Source organism: Lingula anatina, chromosome 1, assembly GCF_051362555.1.
Source record: "Lingula anatina isolate TDL-2025a chromosome 1, LinAna3.0, whole genome shotgun sequence".
Classification (NCBI taxonomy): domain Eukaryota; kingdom Metazoa; phylum Brachiopoda; class Lingulata; order Lingulida; family Lingulidae; genus Lingula; species Lingula anatina.
In genome coordinates this window covers 1541514-1569467 of record NC_141767.1, presented here as the reverse complement: position 1 = coordinate 1569467, position 27954 = coordinate 1541514, and the positions used below count along the sequence as shown (strand labels likewise).

Below are 27954 nucleotides of genomic sequence, written 5' to 3'. Positions count from 1 at the left end.
TATTTTCCAGGGTGAGCCATAGCTCAGTGGTATCAGCCTACTGAGCCTAAAGCAGCTTAGGTATAAACCTCAGATCACATCAGGTGGCCAATGGTGGCTGCTTGTGATCACTACTACTGGGCTAACTTGACACTCACCTTTTTACTTTTTTAAAAATTTTATTCACTCATCCCATCAATAAATTGACTGATAATTGGTATTTTCATACTTATTCATTTAATATTCTGCTACTTACAGCTTCTGCTAGGAAAACTTAACATCTTTTTTGTATTCAAACATTTTTGAAGAATTTATAACTTATCTCTATCAGTTTTTCATCAAATATTTGATTGACCTTAATCAACATTCCTTTTTCAATTATAAATAGTACCAAAATAGTTATTTCATTTTCAAGCATAAGTGTTTACTAAAAATTTACATTAAAAATTCAATGAAGTTTATTTTGTTCTGAGGAAATGAAGACCTTGCACAATCCCAATGTCCCTTATAGGCTCGAAATACTGTATCAGAAAAAAACTATAATTTTACATGCTCTACAAAATCTTACTACTTTAACCTTAAATCCAAATAAAGTATATAACCATCATTTACTAATTTTTGACTTTTTTTGAAACTATTTGTCTTTTCAACTAAAATCATTCTAATTAAAGATGTGTGTTTAGAGATGACAAAAAAAAAAAAAAAAAAAGGTGAGTGTCAAGTCAGTCCAGTAGATTTCCCCACCTTAGTGTTAGGGCTTGTATGGGGAGCAGTCCAATGCTTTAGTCTCAGTGGTTATTCCACTAGACCACTGCTCACCTTCAATAACTATTGCAATGTTTTATCTATATCAATATACTTACTGTGTTGTGAAATCCAAGAAGTGCTGTACACTGCTGACATCTGGTGGAGACAAGTCAAACTACACCACTCTACACATGGTGACATCTAGTGGCCACTGGACAAACTAACAATCTAAATGACATCACTTCCTCATTGTATTGCACCACAAGTCAGTAGATTGATGATATTAGATATCAGCAGTATTTTCCAGGGTGAGCCATAGCTCAGTGGTATCAGCCTACTGAGCCTAAAGCAGCTTAGGTATAAACCTCAGATCACATCAGGTGGCCAATGGTGGCTGCTTGTGATCACTACTACTGGGCTAACTTGACACTCACCTTTTTACTTTTTTAATCTTTTTTAAATCAAATAATCTTAAACTAAGAAAAGATGGGATTTTCTTCAAAATATATACTGTTCACCATTTGAAATTTGGAAAAAATATCTTTTTTTTTTCAAATTGTGTTACAGGGGTAGTGATTTTCAAATTTAGCCAGGCCTACGAAAAAAAAAAAAAAAAAACCCTTGTGTCCAGCAAATTTTTCACAACTGTCAGCCTAAATGCTAAGCTACAATGAAGTTTTCAAAATGTCTGCTTTCATCCACACTTACCTATTTCTGATTTCATTAATCCGCTCCAGGGTTTGGTCACGGTCCTTGGTCACTGTCCGTAATTCGCTCTGGATCTTCCTTTCTTCCAGCTAGAAGAATGACAAATTATCACTTTGATAACTTTAAAGTACATGACTACTTCACTTTTTTAAAAATTGTCAAAAGCATATCTGTAGAGATAGGAAAATGGAATAAAATCACATCTTGCTACATCTAAAGCTGTGTTCAGATGAAAAGTAATTGGCCAGCAGGATAAATCTATCACTGTAGGATTTATGCCAAGGAGCAGTCAGTGTTATCAACTTAACTGTCTGGTATGCCCCCTCATAACATAAAGTACTTGGGTAAAGTTGGAATACACGTAGCTTAGTAGTTCATGTTGCTGTGAGAGTATACTGTGGGTAATGGCTGAGTAACTTGCCTGAAATTGTGATTTGGCTATTTCTATCAAATTTGGCTAAAATAAAACAAAGTATATAATTCCAAGCACTATTCCAGAATATTATTCACAGTATGTTAATAACCAACCACCACATACCTGTACTGCTCGCACTATTTTTTTCTTTTCACTGAGGACCTTTTTGGCATCTGCGTGCTGCGGCACTAATTTCTGTGCCTCGGTGCTGTAGGTCTTCAGCTTGTCTTGGATCTCTTTATGTCCCATCATGCACTCATCCAGTTTGGCCTGAAGTCAGCCAAAAAGTCGACTAAATTATTCCAGTTGTGGAAAACATGTATCTCTTTATTCGTTTTTACATGCAAATCTAAATTTTGATAAACACCGAAAAATGTTACTTAATACAAACTTGCATGTGCATTCCTCCTTGAAATTAAAATAAATTTATAATTTGTAGCCAACATTTTTCTTACCTGACACTCATCCACTTTCTGCTGAAACTTTGGGGTGCGAGCATCTTCTACCCTGTGTGCCTTGGTGAGGGGCTTCAGGCTCTGAATACAATATCAAACATGATATTACAGAATATAACATAATGATACTTTGTTTCATAATTGCATTCAACAGACTATAGTATAATGATACTTTGTTTTATAATTGTATTTCGAAATACACATTTTAAATGTATGCTGCTAATACATATTGTTAAGTAAGATTTAGAAACCAATGAAAATGGATAACCTTTTATTCATCCATTGTAAGTCCTACACTGAAAAGACTGATTAATGTAGTCAAGTAATATATGAAATGCACTATATGTATTACCTGATGCATTTTAATATCTTATCTACTTATTGAAAATATTCAATCCTTTATTCTTCTTTTCACAAAATGGCTGACTGACCTCCTCACATTCGATAACAATGGCCCAGGCAATCTCGTTTTTCAAGGCCTGTATCTTTCCCCTGAGGTCGTCACAGTTCTGGACGGCCTTGAACTTCTTCTCCCACTCCAGCACCTCAGCGTGGAGGGTGGGGACAGTCTGCACAGAAATTGACAAGACCTCAAGATTAAGAAACTGCTACCCAATGTACCTCTGAAGAGGGTAGGGAATACCCCCCCACCCCCCCAATCACCAACTACCCAGATAAAAACAGGTCAATCACCAATCACCAAGATATATTCAGGCCAATCACCAAGAATTCCTGAATCACATTTCACGCAGAATATTGGCCTCAAATAATGCGTCACGCTCGAAAAATAAGGCCAGTCACACAGAACCGTGAACGCAAAAGGTATTCCCTGCCCTCAGTGAACCTCACTCCTCCTACATTTCTGTATTAATATCTTAACATACTGTATGTAAAATATCTCAGTATTTATGCTCTATAAGTTTTCTTATCATATCACGTCATGTGATGTCATATCAAACACACAGCCATAGTTTTATTTGTATATTGACTTCCATCCAAGATAGACAGTATATTACCTTGTACAAAGATGCTCTTAGACTTACGGTTTCTTTGGTTGAGATGATTCCTTTGGTGATTTCCATCTGCTCGGTAATACTGCAGTAGTCTTGCTTCATTTGCTCCAACTGGGTGGCCTTCAGAAAGAACTAGAAAATAAAAGAAACAGAGTGTAATTTGGCTGAAGCAGATTCGGAAATAGCAACTTTCTGACACTTCTTTCTTCATGGCATTACGTATCAGGCACAATTTCAGGAAATATTTTCAACAAAGCCTTGGTAACTTTCAGAAAATAAAATTTAAACTGCATTTTATCAATAAACATTAATAGATGCTAGGGTGGTGTAAGAGACAACTTACAAATCTAATGAAGCATAAATATGTAACACATAACATTTATCATGACAAAATGATGCATACATGACTGCCAAAAATACCTATCAATGTCTCAAACTACCTTATATTTATCATTGGGGTTTTTGGAGTGGAGAAAGTTTCTGCTGGTGTCCTGGTTCAGCACTGCCACTGGGTTGTTGATCTGGATGTTGAAGTGGTCCACAATGTGGTCAAGTTCCTCTTTCTTATTGGACACCAGTTTACCTGGAGGAACAAAATTTGTTACTAAATCACTCGTATAATGAACAAGAAAACAAAGAATGGCATATATATGCAGGAAATCTTTCAAAAGAATTTGCAATCCCTGATTACATGGATATATATCTATACAACAAAGCTCAAAACAACACGAGTAGTAAAGTTCAAAACAAGCATGGAAAATTAGATCAGAGAGGTGGTACCAACTCCTGGTAAGTATCACCGGCTGTGTTAGGTGAAAACCAAGTTACCTTCAGCATTTTCCAGCCTGTAGGCAGATCCCCCAACAGCTTTCATTGTTCGCTTAATTATGATGGAGTCTCCATATTGGTCATGTTTAAAGGCTTCAGAACCTCTGTTTCTCAACTTGATAATAACCTCACCACTCCTAAAATTGAAATTATATGAATATTTTAAATAATAAATAAAAGTGCCACTCTTTTACATTCGAGAAATACCCATGGCTACAAGAAACACTTAAGTTTCAATGTCAAGTTTAAGTAAAACTTTAATGGATTTTTATGTAAACATTACCAGTGAGCATGTGGACATTACAAATATCTCTTTCTGGGGTAGCGCTAAATTTGTCAATTTAACTAAAACTGGCTTAAAGTGGCTAAACAAAAAGGGCTTGATTTGATTTGTTTTAGTCAAATTATAACCATTTGAATAACCAAATGACAATGACAAAAAAATGGTGATTTGGCTAAGCGAACAAAATTGCTAGCACTACCAAGACTTTCATGAAATATATCCTTACTGTTTTCCATTCTTGATGAATCCTCTGACAGACGTTCCTCTGCTGGTGGCCTTGGCCCCTCCCCCCAGGCCCACTACCAGCCCTGTCAGGATGGCGCTCTTACCACCTGGGGGAGAGAACGAAAAATTAAGATACATGCATCTGCCTTTAAGACTCATGATAGCATAAGATTTGTGACAGGATGGCGCTCTTACCACCTGGAGGAGAAGGAAGATTATAATATTGTTATGACTCCATCTTTTCAATGAGGAAAAACTAACAATTTCTCAGATATGTAATTTTAATCTTTGAGCAGTTAAACATTTTAAGCTATTATGATAATTTTAAATGGGCCCTCCAAAGTATCTTCCCTGTATCACATCACATCTTTCCCATCCACCAGAGCTTTTTCATATTTAACATCCCATAAAAACGATGGAAACAGCAACACCACCTTATCTTAACTCTTTTGAGTTCAATCAATTGAGTAGAAATGGAGGGAAAAAATTTGACTCTTGGCAATATCAGTTCAGTAGAAGAAGAATACTATGGTAAGGCCCTTATGCTACTGTAGTGCACCAAAGACATAATAGACAGCAGCAAGGAAAAGAGACAATTTTTTAATTAATTTAAGTGCAATATAAGCTTGCCATCATCCAGGGCTTGACACTAACTTTTTTCGATACTGGCCCGCGATATGGGTAAATATTGCAAGGATGATTTGACACATGACATTTTACTTGGTCTTTGGGCCAGTGACCCCATCGATTCAATGGCCCTAGGTTGGTTTTCAGTGGCCCAGGGCCAGTGGGCCACCCTTAATGTCAAGCCCTGTCATCAGCCAAAGAAAAGTGTGGTTTCAGTTTATAAAATCTTCCAACTGATCTGACCCCATTGTGTCACTTACTGCCATTGTTTCCAGTGATGAAGTTGATGTTTGGGCAGAAAGGGAAGTCCAGGCGGGTATGACACATGAAATTCTTCAACTGGATCCTCTCAATAATTCCCATATCTGCCTCTTCCTGGAATGACAGCCACATGTGAAAATAAATACTGTACTCATATATAACAATACTGAAAACATGGAATAAGGTCTAAATCATTTTAGATGACACAGTAATGTCCAGGGAATTAGTTAAAGACTGCCCTTTTTGCTAGGAACATTCCGTCCTGGGTAAAATTTTGAGCTAAGCACATGAGGTTTCTAGGTAAATGGTACACTTATTTTCAGAAAAAGACCCCCCTCTCTGAAAATGCTCTCTGCGAGCCTGTAGTACAAATTTTTTTGCACTAATTGTTTTGCATTAAAAACGGCTGACTTTGAAGTTGATTAATCAAGACTGTTTCAACCAAAGTGAAGGAGTCACTGCCCCTCCCCCCCCCTCCTCACCCCCATGCTGGCAGTCCTGAAATCAGGCCGCTGACTCTGGTCCATGATGTCCCCGTCATCATCATCATTGTCACTTCTGCCTTCATCCTTCATACGCTTTAATGGTCTGTGCTGCTCTGTGTTGGTTCTTCTCTTTGACATGGTGCTGTTGCTTGAAATTTAGCCAAAACGTTCATTGAAAAACATTTTCAGTTTACCAGGCTATCTTTCTTTTTCTACTGATTTTGATAATCTTGGGAATTGGCCAAGACCGTTACAAAACAAACTAAATAAAATAATGGCAACAATTATGAAAACAATGTTAAATAAAAGTAAGGCATAAAACCCATGTCTCTTTTAAAAACACAAGTGTCAAGAACACAAGATGGTTGACACTGACACGGCACTAGTTAGTGAACTGGTGTATGTTTGAACGAAATGGTTTTTCTGCATGGATACTTACTGTCAGACTCTGTGGGGTTTAAAGGATCAAATGCATCAATACTACATTGCAGAATACAATGAAAACCAAGTTCATTTGGACGTCAAAATCTTGTGTAGCCCTCGGACGTTTCCGCGCGCATCCAAATTTGCCTCGCTTTGAATGTAGGTCATATTGTTGGAGGAATGGCGAGCAACAAGCGGATAGTTTACGTCGGTAAGGCTTTCACTTAATTGAAGGAGATTAACTCCCTATATTATAAATGTTTAAAGTAGCTTTTATGCCAGAGCGAAACCACGCAACTTATGTATGGTGGGATTTTACTAAAACAAGAAAAACACTTTTGAGAAAACCGTGCATGAAATGTTGAAATTGACAAGTTGGTTGAGATAAATTTCATTCTTTCAGCACAACACGTGTTTTGATTGTAACAGAGATCTAGTTTCTTCTTGAACATATACTTAGTGTTTAAACGCTCTCAAGGCACGTGAAGTCCGTCTAATGAAAAAAGTAATAGTACGACCAGATATGCTGCACAGGTTATAGTTAACTTGATGAAGCCGGCCGGTGTGTGTTTGGGGGGCTTAATTGATCTTGTCACATTCATGTTCATGTCAACGCTATGATACGTTATAATTTTCTCTCATCTTTAAATTAAAGGTGGTCTTGCAGAGGAGGTGGATGAGAAGATTCTCCATGCTGCTTTTATCCCATTTGGTGATATTGTAGATATAAACATCCCATTGGACTATGAGACGGGTAAGGAGTAGAGAACTAGAAAGGGGGGAGGGGGTGGGCACGCCAGGCTGTCTGCCACTTTGATCAGTTGATGTATATAAACCCCAAAGAAAATAACTTTTAAAATTGCCAATGATTTGAATATTGAAGAATTATGGATGAATTAGTAAATAAATAACTGTGTACTTATATAACCTATCAGGCTATATGAGACTCATTAATTACAAACTTTTGTGTTTGGTAGTACAGGTTGAATTCTCTAGCTTAGTAATGTCATTTTATTCTAAAATCTTCCAAAAGGCATGTCTTTTTGTTAACCTTGTATGTGACATCAATGTCCCTCACAGGAACCCTTTTATATCAGACCCAAAGGCATAACTGTATGCAATGATACTGATGTTTTGTTTTCAGAGAAACACAGGGGTTTTGCTTTTGTTGAGTTTGAACTGGCTGAAGATGCAGCAGCTGCCATTGATAACATGGTGAGTGAAAGAGTAATATGTAATTTATTTTTTATTTTAATATTTGGGCATATTGTTTCAGAGTCTAATATTTGTTTTATTTTTTAAATTTTATGTTTTGGCACATTATTTCGATAAATTACAGTGCTGGGGTAGCGCTAACACTCGCCAATTTAGCCAAATGCGAAAACTTGCTTAAATTGGCTAAAGAAAAAGGGCTTGATTTGACTTGTTTTAGTCAAATTATAACCATATTGATAACAAATTGACAAAAAAGTGGTGATTTGGCTAAGAGAAAAAAATTGTTAGCGCTACCCCGCAGTGCTACCCCAGCAGTGCGTTATCTACTCACAGAACTTTGCACGTGTTTTAAGCAAAATCTATTTATAAGATAAAATGAATTTTTAATTTCTATCCGGTAATGAAAATTTCCAATACCATATGGGAGGAATACTTCAGCTTGTTGTTTACACTGCATTGTTGTCTTGGAGATGGACAGAATTGTAATCGTATTATTTTTCATGTTGATCAGAATGATTCGGAGTTATTTGGGAGAACAGTGCGTACCAATCTGGCCAAGCCTATGAAGATTAAAGAGGGAGCCTCCAGAGCTGGTGAGTTCATTAACATCAAGGATTATACTATGGCTCCATTCAGAATAGGGGACTAACTAGTCCGAGGGTCAAATATGGCCAACCCAGTTGAATATATCCCCAAGGATATCTATTCAGTGTCTATTAGTGGATTAGATGGCAAGCTTTGTTGCGGGTCGCCATATTTGACCCTGTCTAGTTAGTACCCTATTCTGAATGGGGCCTATCACATTATTGGCATTTATTTTATTTTATTTTTCTTTTACTTTTCCAGTACAATTCTTGTCTTGTTTTTCTCGTCATCTTGCAAAGAATTTCATTTTGAAAGTAGCTGTTTTTTTGTACTATTGTTGAGCTTCTCTTTAATAGTTCCTATTGGCAACTTCAGTGTTATTGAAAATGAGCACACTAGCCGTAAACATTAAACAAAAAACCGTCTACATCAATTTTCCTACAGCACCATGATGCCTGATAGAGTTTTAGTGTCTGTTTAGTTGTTTTGATGACACAATTTTTTTAAAAAGAAAATTGTAGTTTGTATTAAATTTGACCACATCTAATATATGATGTGCTCTTCCAGTGTGGTCGGAGGACTCCTGGCTCCAGGAACATGCTGGGGAGACACTGAGCAAGGGAGATAAGGAGAATGAGGAGGAGGCAAACAACAAGAGACCTGCTGAGGAAGCCGAGGATGTGAGTAGGAACTGAGTGAAAGGTCTAGAAATGACCAGATTTTAGAATTTCTTAAAAACAAAAACAAAATGATCAAAATAAAGAAGTGAATAAAGTTGAAATATTAAGTAGATTTTTTCACATTACATGAAATTTGAAGTATGTTAAAACTATTTCTTTTATCCAAGCACTATCAGTCATTAAGAATCTTAGATATTTTCATATGGTTGATAACATGAAGGTTGTAGTATAAATATAAAGATACCCATTAAGTTGACATTTATGCCACCAGAGTGCAGCACCAGCCAAGAGGTCAAAATCCAATCCCCAGGTATATCTAGAAGTGAAGATTGGCAGTAAATCAGCCGGCAGAATTGTGATACAGCTGAGGGCAGACGTGGTACCAAAAACTGCAGGTATGACCTTGTTTTGAAATCAGGAGTAGATTGGATTTCTTGGGTGTATATTATCATATACAACCAGTAGAGTACCTTGTATTTCCATGATTATTTGGGTTATCAGCTTTTATGAAAGATAGGCCCCTGTTGTGTTTTTGTTGTAAACTATTGTTTTTCTCTTTTCAGAAAACTTCAGATGTTTGTGCACACATGAGAAGGGCTTTGGTTACAAAGGCAGCATATTCCACAGAATAATCCCCCAATTTGTATCCTTTCCTTAACTGAGAGCCTGAAAGTTGCAAGCCATTTTTGAGAGAGAGAGAGAGAGAGAGAGAGAGAGAGGGGGGGGGGGGTGGAGGGAGGGAGAGAGTTAATGATATGAAATATGCTGTAACAAAATAAGTTAAGAACAAGTATCGCCCAGTATTTTTGTGTTGTATTTTTAAAAACTTAACTCTGGCCCCCAGATGTGTCAAGGAGGCGACTTCACCAACCACAACGGCACTGGAGGCAAGTCCATCTATGGCAAGAAATTTGAAGATGAAAATTTTGCTCTGAAACACACTGGTCCAGGTATTGATTTTATATGAATAAATCATTATTAGATTAATTGATGCAGATGTATGTTATCAGCACAAGACAAAACTGAGGTGGTTTCGTTCTTAAACTGTTGAATTAATATTGCCTCTAGGATTGAGAAAAATTTCAGTAAATATTACTGAAATCTACTTGGTGGTAGAAGTCTTTTATATTTCAATTTCTCATTTTATCAGTAGCATGGAAGTCAAAAATGTTTTGCCTTGTACAATAGTGTAACGACTTGTACAGTAGTGTAATGCTACTATATAAACAAATGTTTGATTTTCTGGAATAAAATTTTGAAATGAGTTTTATGTGGAGTGACCAATTTTGTTCCAGGAATCATGTCCATGGCCAACTCTGGTCCCAACACCAATGGTTCTCAGTTCTTCATCTGTACGGAGAGGACGGACTGGCTGGACGGGAAGCATGTCGTCTTTGGGCAGGTCATTGAGGGCATGGACGTCGTCAGAAAGATGGAGGTAAATTTTGCAACAAAATTCCAGCTCAGATTTATCGATGGAAATAAATAAATAAAGTGTGATTTTGAAAAGAAAAGGACAAGATAATTGTTAAAAGTATCTTTAAAACAAGAGATGAAGAGAATGTTGAAGCTGCTGGATGCTGCCTCTGTATCAGTAGGCCTTGGATGTGGATGAAAGGTTTAACATAATATTCTTAATTAAAACTTCTGTTTTCCAGAGTGTTGGATCAAAAGATGGAAAAACGTTTCAAAAAGTTGTCATATCAGACTGTGGAGAATTAGTATGACAGGGACATCAGTGAAAAAAATATTTTTCCAAAAAAAAAAAAAAATACCTTCAAGGGTTCAGACTATCAGAAAACTTCATGCTAGGTGGTGTGAAATGGTGCCGGGCATAGGTAAGACATCTCCATGTCTGTTACCATCTTCTACTGGCACTGGACGTGAAGAAATGATTGCTCTGGACCTTAACAATGCAGATGACTAGTTGCCAACCATGGGGCCAAGCAGAAAAAGTGACATTCAGTGAAGCTCTTTTGCCACTACAACTGTTGACTCTGCTTGATGATACATGATAATGAATATTGCATGTGACACAGTTATGAGGTCCTAAAACATTCTTGGACCATGTGTCAACTGTAGGAAGTCAGTTTTGCCAGGAGAAAGGAAGCACTAGTGGTAATCTTGAATGTTGTGTAAAAGGACTAAAAAGTCCAGATAAATGAATGGATTGATAAACAGGGTATATGCAGAAGTACCTGAAGTTACTGTTCCGTGCTTAACTAGCATCTGCGGGTTACTTTTCTCTACAATCTTTGTCACAAGCAGAGAATTGGGATTTTATCGGGGAAGGATTGGGGCTCAGTTGTTCTTACACTAATGATGATCCAAATGCCAGAGAAGCTCTGAGCAAACTCGCCATTTTAAAATATTTTCTGATATCAGAATAAAGAACTTGAAATATTTTTGTACAGTTTTATTTATATGATATATAAAATACTTAGTAATAAAAATTAAAATAATGAAGTGAAAAAATTGAGTGTTTTACAAAAGTAGCACACGACAAATTAGATTTTTCTATTGCCTGAAATAATTGTGTAAAAATCTCCAACAGACAATCCTAGCCGTCCAGCAGTACTTGATATAACCAATATACCTCGAATTTTCCTGACTTATTATCTGTCATAACAGAATACTTTTCTACATGACGTGTAATACAAGTTTTCATTGATGCTGCTTCAGTTTTTGAACAACTCTTCCATACTGAAAACTAATCTTCCAAGTAGTACCAATCACTTTCAATAGTGGTAAAATTTTTGTTAAAATTAAGAATTTCACAGTATTTCCTAGTCACAGAATTACAGCAAATTCATACATAACATTACTTACAATGTGCTTTCACATTTAATTCTCTTATACATACAGGCCACAACAATGCAGTCTCATAAAGCAGAAGAATCTTTCTCAGCACACTGACTTGGAAGTTTTATTGCACTTTCACAGGCCCATAGGCAGGTGGAAGTTTGAAAGAACCGTCCTTCTGTCTGGAAAAGTCCTCTCTAAATCAAATTTTAATCAAGGTTGAGGTTGGTTCAACTGCAATCCACTTCAGAAAAGCACCCCTCCCTAATACTGATGGCTACAGGCCTGCTTTTATGTTATTTTTTTTTTCTCCAGAGTTTCAAGATGGATTGACCAAAGCTATGTGTAGGAAATTATCAGGATAACTGAAATGTTCTGATAGCCATTGTACTGGCGTTTCCAAAGGTGGATTCACTCCTTGTATGTACACCTCACACCTGAGGACATCACTGGTATCTGAAAAGATGAAAGTACTACATGATCAAATATCATTCCATAGTATGAACCTCTTATGAAAAAGAAAACTGGACTAAGCTAAAATGGTTGGGGGCAATTTGTCAGTCAAGTTGGAAGATATTTAAGACAGTAAACACAAAATACGAGAACAAGATGTACCCCTGTTGTAAACATCAATGTGCCTGTTGACCACCATTTGTTTACAAGAATCGGACAGCATTTAATACAACCACAATAAATTCTTACCATCAGCAAATATATGTGGCACCGTCTCTCTCAGTAAGTCTGCTAGTGTAGACAGTCTGCCTTCGTCTGACACGGGCTTAAATAACTTCTGAATGAATGGCTTCTCAGGCTGTGAAAAACAAGAACAAGTGAAACACAAGAAATTGATTTTTTTCAACGGGCTAGAGGATCTTCTTAATTTCAGGATTATAGAATACAAACATTGCTATTTCACTTTTTTTATTAAAATAGCCTATAAAAGGTCTTGAAAATTATGTCCATTTAAAAAGATCATTTGAAGGTAATGACTTGACTTTCCCTTCTCAAAAACTGTACCAATACTTGAAGTGACACTACAAATAACGGTTCACTTATCTTGAGTAAAACATTATGAACAGAAAAATGGTGGTTCGTCAACACTTGAGAATTGTCAGCAAACTTTAAAATTTCATTCCCACAAACCCTTTTAACAGCTGCTAATACCTGGTGTATTCTGAAAGGTAAGTACTTGAAACCCTCCTCTCCTAACCTCTCCATTAACTTCCTGTTGATGGTCCAAAACTGATCAAACTTATCTAGAAAACAAATATAACAAAATGAAATTGAACTTATTTTGTTTTTGCACACATTTCCTGTGAAAATAACTTCTAAAAGTGAAGCCAACTTTTATATTTTAGCCTGTAATACAACTTACTAGTATAATATCTCTGGCACTGAAATGTGAAAATGGTTTAATCTGTTCACCTTTAACTTAAATTTGGTCATTTTTTTCACAAAAAAAGTATGTATTTCCGGGTCATAAAGTAAATAAACACTTTAAATTTCCTTACCATTCTGCAATCCTGTCCATAACTGCTTGTGGTCTTTTTTCTGCATAGAATTAATAACTTGTGCTCTGTGTTTTAAAGAGTCTGCCTCTTTCACAGTGGCCATGAAGTGGGCTTCTACAGCATCTCTACTTGGGCAGTGGAGGAGCTCATCCTCTGGAAAATTCTTTTGGGAAAATAAATGATAAATTACTTGTTTTTATCATGTTATAATGCTCTTGATTACTCATGTGCACAAACAGTAATTTTGCTCCGACAAACTTCCATATCTTTAAAAATTCAAGAATATTACCTGGAAATGCACTGTAATATTCCATGGAAGAGGGCCCTTTGTGTTATACATATCAAAAAGTAAGCCAACTGGATAATGCCTGAAAGGAAAAAATTAACTGCGTTACACCCTCTCGTTCTACCCAGTACATTGTATTACTGACAAAAGGAAGACTCTGAAAATTTGTGAAAGAAAATTTGTATAAACAAAACATTGAAAGGTAAACTTCTAAAAACTGCCTCGGTCAAGAAGCAACTTGTTCAGTTCAAGGTATTATATAAATGCTGTTTCAGCATGCATTCAATATCAGCTGATCCACAGTCTAACTAGTCACTGGATCGAAAATGGCGGGCACTTGACAATGGATTGTCGTGTCCCATGCTTGCCACGGCAGCAGGGGCAGAGCAATAGAATCTCAGCACGCTTTAAAGTGGGTGGCGCCATATTTGATCCAAGGACCAGTTAGTCCCTGGATCAACTGGTTGTGAATGTGCCCTGAAACTTACCACTTCAAAGGCTGGCTTTCATATTCCAGCCACATCTCTCCGTGGTTATCAGGGTCCACATGTTTCAGGAATGTCCGCTGGACTCTGTCTGTTGCCAGTGGAAAGTAACTTTGTCTTGGGACTAACAGCTGGAAAATGATTTGCACATGTAAAATCATTCATTTATAAAAAAAGATATACTTTTGATAATTATGTGCAATGTTTAGTCTCAGTGTCTTCATTAGGCATTTTCATTTATGTGTGAATAAAACATTCTTCACATACTTGTTACATCTGCAAGCTGCATGTCTAGCATAGCACATGCCAAAGAAATATCCAGTAGACTTAATTGTTAACAATAACATACTGATACCCTGTAGAACTACAAAGCTCATACTGACTATTAACTCATTACAGTGACGTCATATTTGCTCCGTAACACTCGTCCAGCGGCCATTCTGGAGGGAAAGAACGACGGGGAATAGTAGCGTAAATATAGGTGAACCAAATAAAATGAAATAATCTTCATATCGTGATCAAGTACACCAAAAGGAAAATAGTATATACATGTGAGAACTTCAGCTGATCAGCGTGATCGACCCATATTAACTCAAGACAGTCCAAAGACGTGAAATCCTTACCTACCCCTGTATCCCAACATCGTGGAATGTTGTCAGAAGCTAGTTCAGTTATCTTGTACTTCATTTTTCTTGTTCATTGGGTAATAAAAGTTATAGTTTTAGAATTTACTGTGTAATCATAAGTTCAACCTTTCATAGAAGCACCTTTGTACATAAAGGATAGATATAAGGAGAAATTTGAGCTGACTATCGGGATCAACCCTTACGTACTCAAAGAAGACAGTATGCAGGGTTGTGACAAGAAATATTGCTGTCAGATATGATTTAACTGTACATCATGAAGCAGTCAGAAATTATTTCAGCATTCTGGTGCTTCATTTTGGTTCATTAGGAAGTATTTGTAACATGACTGTTGTTTGAGAGTTCAATATTTTACCATGAATCAATCATTCACAGTAGCAACATTGTTAGCATTTTATTATTAGTCCAGACCTTCACAGAAGCAATGTATTTTTCAAACTTATGACTTTCAATGTAACATAACAACAAGTCAGTTCATGAATTGATCTTTATTTGATTGAAAATATAGGAAAATGCACATTTTGTATGGATAAAAGTAAACATAAAATGCAAAACACTGTTGCACAATTCAATGACAGATTATCAGGGTCCCTTTCCTTTTGGTTGATAACACTGACATGAAAAATATTTCCATACTTTTAATGATGCAATGCAACATGTACATGAGCATATCAAGTCGAATCAAGCCACCATAATTTGAGAAACCTGTTTAGTATATTTTTAATCTATGTCTAGAGAAATGCTTGATTGAAGACTCACAATTGATATGTGCTGTGTGGGTATGTACATATAAGGCCTTAGATGGTGTTACTAAGAGGTTTGTAATTTTATTTAGGAGAATTCCTCAACTGGTGGTCACAATTTAAAAATGCACAACCTACATGTACAACAGCCATCTGTTTCTGCATATCAGACCATCTGTGGGAGGTGCACCATACAAAATTTTATATTTCTTGCAAACTTTTCCATTTAGCCTTTAAAAATATGAGAAAGAAAAAAAGTGTTTTCATTTCTTCTTGTGCTTCTGCTCACAATTCTAAATAAATAGAAAACCTGTCCTTGTTGTATGCAAGCTATCAGGATAACAACTTTAAAACAACAAATGAACAATTAAATAAATAAACAAATCCAATTAAATAACTCCTGTCATGCACTGAATTTCACTCTCCTGATGTTCAGATCCTGTCTCCTCAGCTGGTCACAAAGATATAAGAATATTTTTCGCTGCTTCTACCTTGTGTGCCATCTAGCTGCCTTTTGTACCTGTCACCTTTTTTTTTTTTTTTTTTTTTTTTGATAACCAAGATTTATTTGCACCCAATCATTCAGTGTGGCTTGGTGGGAAAATGTCAGATCAATTTCCTAAATGTAAATTAACAAAAAAAGGTAACAATAGTTATTTTTATTCATATTGTAACTTGCATCATAATACAGTAGGAAAACACAGAATTCAACATTTTTCAAATTCATTTCATTAAGTTCATTCAGTTAAATGGTACCGGAGCTAGAATATATACTTACAAACCAGATTTACTCTTAACACTACACTAAATCTAAAATCAAGCCACTAACTTCCAAATACACATGACACAGGTAATTGATTTAATTGGCCCAGCTGAGCTGTGTACATTGTACTGTAGCCTTGACACTAATTGACAATAATGCTAACCAGGTATTAAAGAGGTAGATGACAGCAGATAAAATCCAAAGAGCACCATAACTGATAACAAATTACACCCAAGGCAATAAGTGAGTCTTCATAATGAAAGTCGAAACCCTGCCTGAGTATTTCCACACGTTTTTACAACACACTCTCCACCAAGACTTTTTGGGCACTACTAATATGCAGTGTACGTGCGCTCATATCTTATACACCTCGGTCATTGGTTTTCTACTTTTTTCGTTTATGGTAAAGGCTGCACAGCTGGGTCTTCATTCTTTGCTGTAAAATAAATTAGTTTTATCCTTTACTTGTCCGATGAGTCTTGATTCAAAGCCACTCCTCAGTCTCTCCTCCGTTTACGGTTTTCGTCCCTACACCTTGGATTGTTACCACTGCAGGCAGTCTGTGAATGCTTGTTAAGTTATTTATCTTCTCTCTATCATATACCCTGCAGTAATTCATCATTTTACTCGGTTTAATATCAAAGAAAACACAGAAATTAAATGCTAAATTGTACATGTAGACATGATCATGCGCAGCAGACGATTCCGGTCTCCCTCCAGTATGGCTGCCGTTTGTTTTGATGACGAGGGCTACAATGGGTTAATTGGAATAATTGTACTACCCCCAGTGTGTAAAGGTTACATTAAAAACACTTGGATCACACTCAACTGAACCACACTGAAAAAATAATATACTCATTATTGGGAGATTTTTTTCTAGTTAAAACATACTTACAAAGAAGGGATCAGGATGCTCCAATGTAAATATTTCATCACTGGCCAAAGAGAAACAGATCGGGACCCGGCCGTCCCAGATTTCACGGAGTATTTCCCTGTCCTCTGCCATTACTGGGAAAATACACAACTCTTATTTGAAATGTAGAATGGAGGGCAATACAAGTTTTTTAATCAAAATTCGCAACATGTAAAATAGGTTATTCTATTTACTCTAATAAAATTATAGTTTCATTTGTTAACATAATAATAATAATAATAATAATAATAATAATAATAATAATCTGTCCGTGTGTAATTAATCGGTACGATATTTCCCGTTGGTCACATTCCTGCTTGCCACCTTTCGTCTTTATCACAATCTAGCGTATGGAAGTATCAATAATGAGTTGCATCTATATACTGTACCATGTATAAAACGTATGTAAGCAAAAGAAAAGAAACTAAAACCCGTGAGAAATTTTAGACGATACCTTTTCCCGAAATGAATCCAATCTCCTGTACAAAAGAACCACAAGATGAGCCGACGTTAATTGCGTTGATTGCTTGGATTGTCTCAACTAACACAATGGTGTTGATAATTATTTGAAAATCTAGAAGTTCTAAGGCGGAAGCAGGTTGTATCTTATATTACAAAAAAAAAAAAAAAAAAAAACTACTTAAATAATAATCTGGCACACTCCTGCATAAATAACATGCAAAACAAGGGCAAATATCCTCAGTTATAATTCCATTTTATTTCCTTTTTAACTGATGACATAAAGATTATACTAGTATGATTTAAAAATAAGTTATATGAAATTCAGAATTTTTACTTAATGGAAAAATGTGTTATCAATATTGGCCCAGTTTTATAAAGGACGTTTAGCACTAACCAGTGGATAAGCCTAACCAGTGGATAAATTCTCCTAACACCCATTAACTAAAAGATGGTTAAAATGTGTTTTATATACAGTCTTCTAACAGAAAACAGCCAATTAGTTAACTGGCCAGTGTCTGACTGGATTAAATAATTATTTAAAGGTCAGTTTACTAACAGACTATTAAGGTCTGGTTAGAGTTAAACACTGGTTAGTGCTAAACGTCCTTTATAAAACTGGGCCATTGTCTTTAAGGACACACAGGATTTCAGAGCAGGTGTGGTGGAGAGGGTGATTACCTCACTTCAACCACTGAGTAACCTTCTCTGTATTCAATAGAGAGTACTGTATTTCACATTTGCCACTCAACTGAAGGGAGTTTGACTAACCGCTGCAAACCTTCTCTGTCTCCATATAAGGTGAAAAAATTAAGGCATTTAAAATGGTTTCATAATCTCTTTCTCAACACGGAAATTTGTCAGATGCAAACATGCCAGATGTCAGTTCACACAGAAAGTCCACACTCTGTGCCTCCTGGAGGTCCATACTTTGGAATTGTGTGCAGAGCTGTCACATCACTTCTCAGCCAGAAATGTTTTGATATCTGTCACCAATAATAAAATCACTGGGACACACTGCAGCCAGAGCATGGCGCCATGTGTCATGTGGAGTGACACGTGTAAAGTGACAACTGAGTGAGGTAGAGTCATCACATGACATTTGTGCTGTATGTATAGATTAGCTTATCTGAGGTTCACTGCACACTTGTGCAGTTGTTGGAAATAAAGTAACAGAAGTCTTCACTGGCTCCATTTTTTACCATATGTTACTTCTTGACTGAACTTTTTCTGGCAAATGCCGTGACATGAAGATCACTTTGATACCTGAGACAATTTCAACATCCTCTCAAGTTCCTTCAGCTGCTTCTGAGCTTGGCTGATACACATCTTGATGGCTAGCTGTCAATTGAGAACAAAAATTTAATGTAAAAACCATTTGATTTTTGACAAAATTATATTTGCAAATAATGTAAAAGATGTATATTTTTACATATCAAATGCAGTGTACAAGTTCTGTTCTACATGTACATATAAGCAGCCAACAACTTTTTTTCTCAACAATTTTATTTTAATTCACTTATTTTATTTTAATTTCTTTATTCATCTACAGTTTGTGTCTAATTTATTGCACAATGGCGTTTTTCAAAAATTACTTCATCTTCCAGTCCGATATTCTGTTTGAACCCAGTCCGCACCCAGGTCTGCAGCTCTGCTCTGTGACTCTTATCAGGCACACACTGCAGAGTGCGGCCAAACTGCCTGTACAGCTTCAACACCTCGGCACGCAGCAAGAACTGCGAAAGAAAAACGTGGATATCTGAACTTTTGCAGTCAATTTTAACAGTTCTACGTAATAGGTGCATCGTAACTCTTTGGATCATAAGGATAAAATTTATAACAAAACTCGGAAAAATACTCACCCGGGAAAACGAAAGGGTTTTCTCCGGCAGCTTTGAAGCTACCATTCTCCAGCTAACATGCTTTGCAACTCTTTTGCATTTGGAGATTTTAACCTCCGATTTGGTTACTATCCACGCTTTAACCTCTTTTTGAGACCCAATCATACCTATTTTCATTGAATACGTTCTCTACTGAAAATGAGACCTATATGTGGATGGTAGTAAACGGGAGCTGTGCTGCAAGGCGCTTTGCCAAACGAGAGAGATGACTGCGGAAGTGAAGTCAAACAATTTGTAAAGTAGCTGCAAACACCGCTTTTGTCATGTACACTTAGAATTATACACCCACGGGGGTTTATCCAAGATGAACAGGAATGTCTCATCAAGTTTGGGCGAGTTGTATCGTCGAGGCAGTCCTGGAGAGTTTCCGCCTTATTTTGTCCCCGCGATGATGACGCCTCCTCCAAGGAGCCCGACAAGGTCCTCTCTGCCTCACGAGGGATTTGGCTCCAGAAATGAATACTGGAACAGGTACTCCAAATACGTGTGTCCGCGTTACTTAATATGTGCATTATTACACTTCATAAAATTTATTGTTTATTTATTATTGATTTATTTCCAATATTTATTGTTGTTGTTTTGTTTATTCAAATTATTGATTGATTTATGACATATTTTAAGGAGGTACTGTACTAGTAATGTTTTTGGTTTTGTTAGTTAAATAGTTAGTAAGGTAGGTAGGTATATGTAGTTTATTTGTTTGTCTATTTATAGCATTTTGCAAAAATAGTCATGCACAGATTTTGATAAAATTTTCAGGATGGGTCACAAGTGGGCCAAGGAAGGTACATGTCACAGATATCATTTGCAAGCTGTGACCTGACCTACCTCTCTGAGTTTTTATATATATAATTATTTTTATCTATTAACTTATTTTGGGAGAAAGACTCACCATAAACAAATAGTAATGTTAGAGCACAAGTACTAGTCCTTTATTTTAACTGTTTACAAATGCCTGTTATCTGTGACCACTGTGAAGTCTGCATTTTATTGTACTTCCATTTGTATTTACTGTCAGTTTATATGTATATGTTGCTAACAGCATGTATGGTATCAGTAGGCTATGACATTTTACAGGAAATTATTTTAAGCTCCAATTTCCTGCCATGAAATTGTTAGGTCTTATAATTTCCTTCTCATGCAGTAGAGATAATCCATAAATTGGTTTTCCAGGGTTCAATCAGCTATAGTGACAGTATTCCAACAGAAGAGAATAGATCCACTTGAGTTACCAGAAATCCTGGAAATAGTCAGGTATAATGGCCGGTAATGACTGGCATCACGTCGTCTGTAGTGGTTATTTCTTGTCTGGTTTCCTGTGTTTTAGTTCCAATGTATTTATTACAGTGTTATGTTTTTTTTAAAAAAAAGCTACATCTGTCTTTCTCAATATTGATTTTTAGGTTATACTGGCATCAGTCCTTAAATTGTTGCTATGTCCCCACATCTTATATACTGTGTGTGTGTGTGTGTGTGTGTGTGTGTGTGTGTGTGTGTGTGTGTGTGTGTGTATACACTCCATATAAATTTATAAACTTAGAAAACAATCCCCACCCCCACCCCAGGTTATAGGAATTGCATCACTCCCTACATTATAGCTGTACTAGTACCAACACATGTACTGTAATAACATGCACTCCATATTTCTGATCACGCTCATGTTCTTTATTTTTAGAGACCTGGTCAAGTCTGATGTCGGGCCATTCATTTATGAATTTTACAGGGTATGTTTAAATGTTGCCCATTTATTGGAAGGGGGTAAATTCATTGCAGTTGTATTTTAAAGTTGCATAATTTTACAGTATAGCAAGAAAATGCTTTTGTTTGATTTATAAGTATTAGTAATGATAATGTAGGAATTGTTTTATTCATTAAGCTAATTGTTTCAAATAATTCTGTATATTCCTTAGGTTCATCCAAATTCTTAAACTACACCAACTTCAATGTGGATATGGCTTATGGCTGTAATTTTAACAATCAGACATTTCTCTTTGTAGGACCAGTTGCTGAAAAAGGGAATGGTGATATTAAGAGAAAAGATAAAACACTACAGAGGTAATAATTTATTTAAATGTTTTGAAACCGTAAATCAGCAAGTGAAAAAATGTTATTTTTTGAAGATTTAGAAAATTAATAAGGAAATTCAATATAACTCTTTTCCCTTAATAACCAGTGAACTTGGTTAAAGTTCAGGTTCATAATATTGTTGAGGTGATGATACACTACACTGCAAATTGTAGTCTGTACCATGTATAGAAAACAAAAAATGTTTTTGAACTTACTAGTGAAAGTCATACGTTTGGCTGAAAAAAATGATATGCTAGTAGGTGTTGTTGTGTTTTGATTTGATATATGATTGAATTGTTGTTTACTTGGTAGAGCTGCATATGCATTAATTCTGTTAATTATGATAAGCTGATAAGGGAGCCGGATGTAGCATGTTTCTTAGAGGAGGGATTTATATTGTCTGTGATATAATTGCCTGCTTAGAGTTGTGATTTAAAAAGACACAAGCACTAGTATTGCAAATTGATTCAATGTGTTGAGTGATTTGATTTGTTGTGCAATATTTAGTTTGAAGACAACAACAGGTATGAACCATATAACTTAAAGAATTACTAGCTTTAGGTGTGATACGTTTATTACAGAATGATACGTTTATTATAGAATACTTTTTTTCCTAGACAAGGAGCTATTATACCACCTTGGGGAATTGTGGAACAAATTTTTCAGAGAGATTTTGCCCTTGATTCAGGCCATACTTCAGCCCATACAGGTAATATATAAAGTATGGCAAGTCAGAATGTTACACTGATTAATCATATTCTTATTACTGGTGCCTCATAAGCTACTTTTATTTTGTATTTGCTTGCCTTGTGTTATTTTTTAAACTCTGTGTTACTATTAAACTGTAACATGATTAATTTTAATGAGTGGAAATGAAATTAATAGATTGTAGAGACAGCACATGGAATTTTGGGTCTTGAAAAAATATTATAAACCGTTTTTCCTGGCATTTTCAACAATTTCATCATTGTAATGGATTCTTACTCTTTAGAATAATAATTTTCCAACTTCAAAATACCATAGAGAGATATATTTATCAATTTTGCCTTTCTTTGGCTTGAGCCAAGGTAGAAATAAAAAGTGAAATTGAAACCACAGCTCAAAAAGTGAATGTAATGTTGCGTGAAAAAGCAATAAACACATGTAATTGTTTAGAAAAAGAGATTGGGACAATAAAAAAAGAAGTCCATTATATTGCTTCTATAGGGATTAAGTATCAGGTACACTGTACATTTTCTTTAAAAGTGAAGCTCCAAAACGCTCACACTACTGGAATCTAGGCTTATGTAAAAGTGAAGTGCTGTAAAATCTTAAAGCTAAAAACTTTGCTCCAAAGCATGCATTTTGAGTATCTTATCACCTCCAGCAGAGATAAGCTGGGGTTCAGACAGTTCATATGAAATGGAGTGGTCTGTCATATGCCATGATATATTGCAGCATGTTTATGATTGGGTTCACCCACATGTATGCCTTAGTATGGAGTGTGGAGTCCTGTGTAGAAGGAATATAATACTGAGGAATATAAATCATTTTGTCTAATATACTACACACACATACACACACACACATGCAAACACACACACACACACACAAACACACACACACACACATGCACACATACATACTCACACTTATATATTGAATGTTGGTGTATAGTCATGTATGTAGTCATCGTTAATTCCAAAACTAATTACCCTAACCTCTGGGAAATGCAGGAAGTAAATAAATTATACATATGTATTGTCATACAGATGTGGTGAATATGCCCTTTTCATACACACACACACACAAACACACACACACACACACACATATGCATGCATGTGCCCACCCACCCACACACACACACACACACACGTGCACACATTAAGTAGCTGTATGTATTGTTGTATGATCACCTGATCCTCTTTGCATGATGTCAGACTTGGATCAGATCTGATACCTGTCTACCTGGCACACCTGTATTACCAGTATACTCACACCTTTCCTAATTAACTACCTGGTGTGTGCAATCAACTGAATTTTCCTTGTACTAATAGTTGTGGATGAAATGATGATGTGTTGGTTTGATCATGGGTCTTACACCTGCAGTCATTATTACAACATGACTTGGAGGAAATTAAAGAAAATTGAAATTTCTGAGCACAGATATTTATTTCTGATGATGTATATATCAAGATTAGTTGTTCCTTTATGTAAAAATTATTTCAAGCCCTTGAATTAGCTCTTGGCATCATTTTTGGTGCCTGTGCTCACTTATTTTTTATTGAGCATACCACCGAGCAGTCTAATTTATGGTCAACAAGGGATGGGTGGTCTGCTTGTATTTTATTTATTCTTTACACATTGCATGCCAAAATAGATAGGAAAGATACTCTCAGAATTATAAACTACAATCATTATGATGGCTACAGAATAACTGCATGCATAAGACTTAGTGTAGAATTAACTGAAAATATTGAAATATTTTTGGATTGTTCAAAAACTGTACCTATATTGCTGTGCACAAATTAGCTGATTTACTTATGTATTTAACATTTTGCTACAGTATTTATATAAAATGTGTATGTTAATATGACTAATGTGCACATAGTTTAATATAGTGTTAATCTTTCACCTAATTTACTTGTGCTTTGGACTTTGTTTTTCTTCAGTGTTGTGTCTTTTGTGCATTTTTTCACACGTCACTGTCACCCTTACTAAACTATCTCTTGTTCCTCCTAACCTTGGGACTTCCAGACAAAGGAACTCTCTATCCGCCAAGTCACTCTGTTGGGATTTAGAGATATTGTTTTGCTAAAAACTGAGTTTGAAGGTATTTGGTTTTTGTTTTGCTTTTTTATTAATTTCCACAGTAACTAACTTTTGGTTTCTGTTGCTACGTGTCAGTAAGGAGCTAAGAACCATGCAGAAAGACTCATTTTACAGCGTGAAGAAAAAGACTTGACTGATCACAGTTACTACATGATCATGGTTTTCCAGCTAATTTTATTTTTAACTGCCTTTTCAGGCCTACCCAACTACCACTACCCGTTTTCAAGGTGTGTATCAGATCGCATTTCACAGTATTTCCCTGAACCAATTTTGAGTGGTGATGCAATGCTTTTCAACCCCGCTGAGAATCGTCACTATCACATCGCGTACTAGGCAAGAGCGGTGTCGCGTCTGATACTATGTAATGCGATCTGATACACACCTTGAAAATGGGTAGTGTGGTCCGATTTACCGGTGAATTCTGGATCATTCGGTGCCAAGTCTGGTAGTTGGGTAGGCCTGCTTTTGCTGATTTTTTCCCAAAAAAATTTGTTCTGCTTGGTTTGCCTCTTGTCAAGTATTTTCATTTTGGAAATGGGAATACATACATATTTAAAATGTACTTAGTAAGGCAGATTTAATTTTTTTGTTTGTTTTTTTTTTAATACCCTTTTCTCAAATTAAAAAGTTATCATTAAAGAAATTATCTCGGCAAAATTTATTCAAAATGGCAAAAGAAAAAGTGCTATCAAGATATAATTTTATCCTCTCACGAATATGACAAAAGCTAATATTATTTACTTCCCAAATATTTTCCTACTATTTTGCTGTCCACTTGAATCAGTAGATGTGTCAGACCATCAGTAAATATTGATCTAGTGTGCCCTTTAGATAATTTTTAGAATATTTAGTTTTGACTAACATGACATTTAAACCAACTATAACATTTAGTGAACTGCACGTAGCTGTAATTAACATCAAGCATGTCAAGCATGTCCCTCACAGTATTATTGTTTATATTTATTATCTGTCTTATATATTTTTTCAGCATGTGTAGGGGCAGGGTTTGAAATTCCACCTGCCGTTACTCAAATGTTGTTAGTGTTGCAGGTGAGATAAGCTGATATGATAAACTAATTATTATAGACTAATTATAGTTATAAATGTCAAATTATAGACTTAAGTATCTTTTAGTTTATTATTTATATCATGCAGAAATAAATTTCTTTAGATTAATTTTTGGAATTGTAGAACCCGTCTGTAAGAGGAAAAAATTGAGTGATAAAAAACTTTCAGAAAACTCTTAAATATTCAGCACCAAATGAATGATGGGGAAACAACATTGTGCCTGGAGATGGAATACTATATATTAAATCATCATAACTTTTTTCCAGAGGTTAAGAGAGAGTCTCCCCCCAACAGAGAATTTCTTCAAGGTGGAGTCCCTGTTAGCCCAGATAGTAGACCCGTATCTTGGGGTACGAGGCTACTACGAGGGTGGCTCAGAGCCCATCATTCCCGCAACAGTGGTACCAGAGGTCCTGCTGAGGTCCAAGTCCTCAGGTACAAGACTTCATGTTCACTAAGGGACCATTCCCATAACGCTATTGTACTAGCAGGATTGATTTATCTCCAAGGGGATTCTTGCTAAATTGCATTCAGTTTAAGCGTGCATGAAAGTTAATTACCCCCCTAGCAGCTTCAGTGGGTGTGCCAGATATTTTAAACTGAATGCAATTTAGTGAGAATCCCCTCAGAGTACTCGTACGATAGGTTTATGGAAACCCAGTCTAAGTGACATTTTCAACTTTGTTATTATTTTTACTTAGCCTGCAACTCTGAATGTTTAGTAATAGTTTTACTTTTTGTGTTAAAAGAAATTTTCATAAGGTAATTTAAATGTTTATTATGTTTTCAGTAAGACAGTTGTGCATGATAATTTAAATGTGATGTAAATGTAGTTTTCACTAATTTAGCAAGGTTAGAATCTTTTCAGTGCAATACATCAATGAAATCAGTTTAAAATCTCATGATTTTATAAATGAAACAAAAGAATCCTATAAAGATTGATGTTTTTTTAATCAACCTTGCCAAATCAGAATTTACTGGGGCTATCCATATATTATGAAAAAATCTAATTTAACTTTCAGGTGACATACTAGGGGAGATGCGTAAAAGCAAACCACAAATGCACCGTCCTCTCAGTATGCAGCATCCAGCATCCAGGGTCCTCAGTCAACATGTCCGCCAGCAGAGCGCCTCCAACATCGTGATAGGCCCCATGCTGGATACACTGGAGGAATACGAGCCGTATCGTAGACACAGCTTGGCGTGCTATGACCGTGAAGGATCGGAAGTTTGATCCCCTGTGAAGGGTGATTTCCCCTGAGTTTTGGAGATTTCAGGAATCTAACCTCTCTTATCAGTATGACTCCCATGTCTCCTGTATCTCAGGGTGATTGGTGCGTACTTCTGGTGCTGACAAAATTTCTAGCAATTTCTTATTTTTGTCTTAATTTCATGAATTGTTTTGATAATGAAAATTTTATTTTGAAGCACCACAGTGCATGCTTTAACACTGTAAGTTCTGAACGTTCAAAATAACTTTTTCATCATGTAATTCTACCATACCAGTGATTTTTTTGCTGATTTTTTGAAGTGTTTGGAATAAGATTATTATTGTTGTTTAAGTATAGATTTTCAACCATAACTTATTCCCAAGAAGTTCTAGTCATTTCTTCATTTATGTTAGAAATTTTGATGTAAATGCTTATATTATACAGCAAATTCACAATTTGTATTTATACACATTATTTTAATTTTTGTTAATTATAAGTTTGAATCATTGTTTTTTTTTTTTTCTTTTATAATTGTCTTGAAAATGCTGCCAATCCTGGTATGTTATATGATAAGTGATCATTTTTTTTTCAAATTCTGTCAGGGATTATTTAAGAATCAATACCAGGGAAACCAAAATGTGATCTCAATAAATGTCAAAGAAGTTGTGATGTAGCCAAATAAAAAACCCAAAAAAGGCATGTTCTTATATTGCAAAAAGGTGATTCTGTGGTACTGATTTTATTTATTGTTAGCAAATCACCTTCCATAAGGTTAGGTGAAAATCTTATTTATTGTTACACCAGTTGCAGAGTAAAGAATATATTATGCATTGAATTACTTATAGTATGACAAGGACTATGCTATAAGGAATATACTTAAACAAATGGTTATTACAGTTATATTCCATATGCCTTCGTTTAGTATTCAATCTTTTTGCACATTTTCTGTTAGTGTTTGTTGTACCGTCAACTAGATGGTATTGTAATTTTTACAAAAAAGCAATAGACATACCTGTTACTTTTGTTTTAATCTTATATACACTTGTATATATTTTTATTAGTGGCACACTTCATATATCATTATTGTAACCAATTGTTTTATTTGCACAAAAACTTGTCCTCAGAACTATGCCACAACTACTTAACCATAATTCAAGGTTTATGCTGAATACTTTGTGTTTGATTGCTTAGATATTTGAATTAGATCTCATGTTAAGAAAAATGACATTTTATTTGTAAAAGTTAAAGTTAAATAATTCTTTAAGATTTACTTTGGTATACTGTTATAACTTTGTTGTACCAAATAAAAAAATTAAGAAATCATGAGTTTTAACATGTCTAGTGGATAGAGTACACAT

The 27954-nt window shown here is 35.6% G+C and overlaps 5 protein-coding genes across 12 annotated transcripts in view; 2 read left to right on the top strand and 3 right to left on the bottom strand.

The window, feature by feature from the left end:
- The window catches only part of LOC106154913 (structural maintenance of chromosomes protein 6), a 47934-nt gene extending 41333 nt beyond the window's left edge, over positions 1-6601 (bottom strand). For 3 of the 4 annotated variants that reach the window (XM_087002721.1, XM_087002724.1, XM_087002723.1), the window contains exons 1-11: positions 6466-6601; positions 6024-6174; positions 5541-5655; positions 4655-4760; positions 4146-4282; positions 3758-3900; positions 3348-3449; positions 2736-2873; positions 2305-2385; positions 1973-2119; positions 1435-1523 (exon numbers count right to left, since the gene is read on the bottom strand). In XM_087002721.1, the coding sequence (XP_086858847.1) occupies positions 1435-1523; positions 1973-2119; positions 2305-2385; positions 2736-2873; positions 3348-3449; positions 3758-3900; positions 4146-4282; positions 4655-4760; positions 5541-5655; positions 6024-6164 (1199 nt within the window). In that variant the 5' untranslated portion in view covers positions 6165-6174; positions 6466-6601. Of the gene's footprint in view, positions 1-1434; positions 1524-1972; positions 2120-2304; positions 2386-2735; positions 2874-3347; positions 3450-3757; positions 3901-4145; positions 4283-4654; positions 4852-5540; positions 5656-6023; positions 6175-6465 lie in introns of those variants that run through there. The other variant, XM_087002727.1, reaches the window with a different exon arrangement.
- LOC106154918 (peptidyl-prolyl cis-trans isomerase E) lies at positions 6490-11334 on the top strand. The gene is made up of 10 exons (XM_013529473.2): positions 6490-6660; positions 7105-7203; positions 7594-7664; positions 8176-8257; positions 8817-8929; positions 9201-9324; positions 9493-9572; positions 9774-9879; positions 10225-10367; positions 10588-11334. The coding sequence occupies exons 1-10, from the start codon at positions 6630-6632 to the stop codon at positions 10654-10656; spliced, it is 918 nt and encodes a 305-aa protein (XP_013384927.1). The 5' UTR covers positions 6490-6629; the 3' UTR covers positions 10657-11334.
- On the bottom strand, positions 11331-17697 carry LOC106154920 (autophagy protein 5-like). 5 transcript variants are annotated; one of them, XM_087002737.1, is made up of 8 exons: positions 17531-17697; positions 17059-17171; positions 14017-14144; positions 13532-13610; positions 13243-13405; positions 12896-12987; positions 12434-12542; positions 11331-12187 (listed from the first exon to the last, which is right to left on the bottom strand). In XM_087002737.1, the coding sequence occupies exons 2-8, from the start codon at positions 17167-17169 to the stop codon at positions 12051-12053; spliced, it is 819 nt and encodes a 272-aa protein (XP_086858863.1). In that variant the 5' UTR covers positions 17170-17171; positions 17531-17697; the 3' UTR covers positions 11331-12050. The 5 variants fall into 5 exon arrangements, with proteins under 5 accessions (XP_086858863.1, XP_086858865.1, XP_086858873.1 ...); XM_087002739.1 differs by having other exon boundaries at positions 17398-17533; XM_087002747.1 differs by lacking the exon at positions 17531-17697 and adding an exon at positions 17401-17519.
- Positions 17698-18163: 466 nt separating this feature from the next.
- Positions 18164-19478, bottom strand: LOC106154917 (LYR motif-containing protein 2). Its single transcript, XM_013529472.3, has 3 exons — positions 19398-19478; positions 19131-19271; positions 18164-18876 (listed from the first exon to the last, which is right to left on the bottom strand). Exons 1-3 carry the CDS (start codon positions 19440-19442, stop codon positions 18790-18792), a joined length of 273 nt encoding a protein of 90 aa, XP_013384926.1. The 5' UTR covers positions 19443-19478; the 3' UTR covers positions 18164-18789.
- A 121-nt stretch (positions 19479-19599) lies between these two features.
- LOC106154922 (proline-rich protein 5) lies at positions 19600-27922 on the top strand. Its single transcript, XM_013529478.2, has 9 exons — positions 19600-19907; positions 20610-20690; positions 21112-21160; positions 21434-21491; positions 22121-22212; positions 24243-24318; positions 25306-25367; positions 25652-25820; positions 26408-27922. Exons 1-9 carry the CDS (start codon positions 19741-19743, stop codon positions 26617-26619), a joined length of 966 nt encoding a protein of 321 aa, XP_013384932.1. The 5' UTR covers positions 19600-19740; the 3' UTR covers positions 26620-27922.
- The last annotated feature ends 32 nt before the right edge of the window (positions 27923-27954 follow it).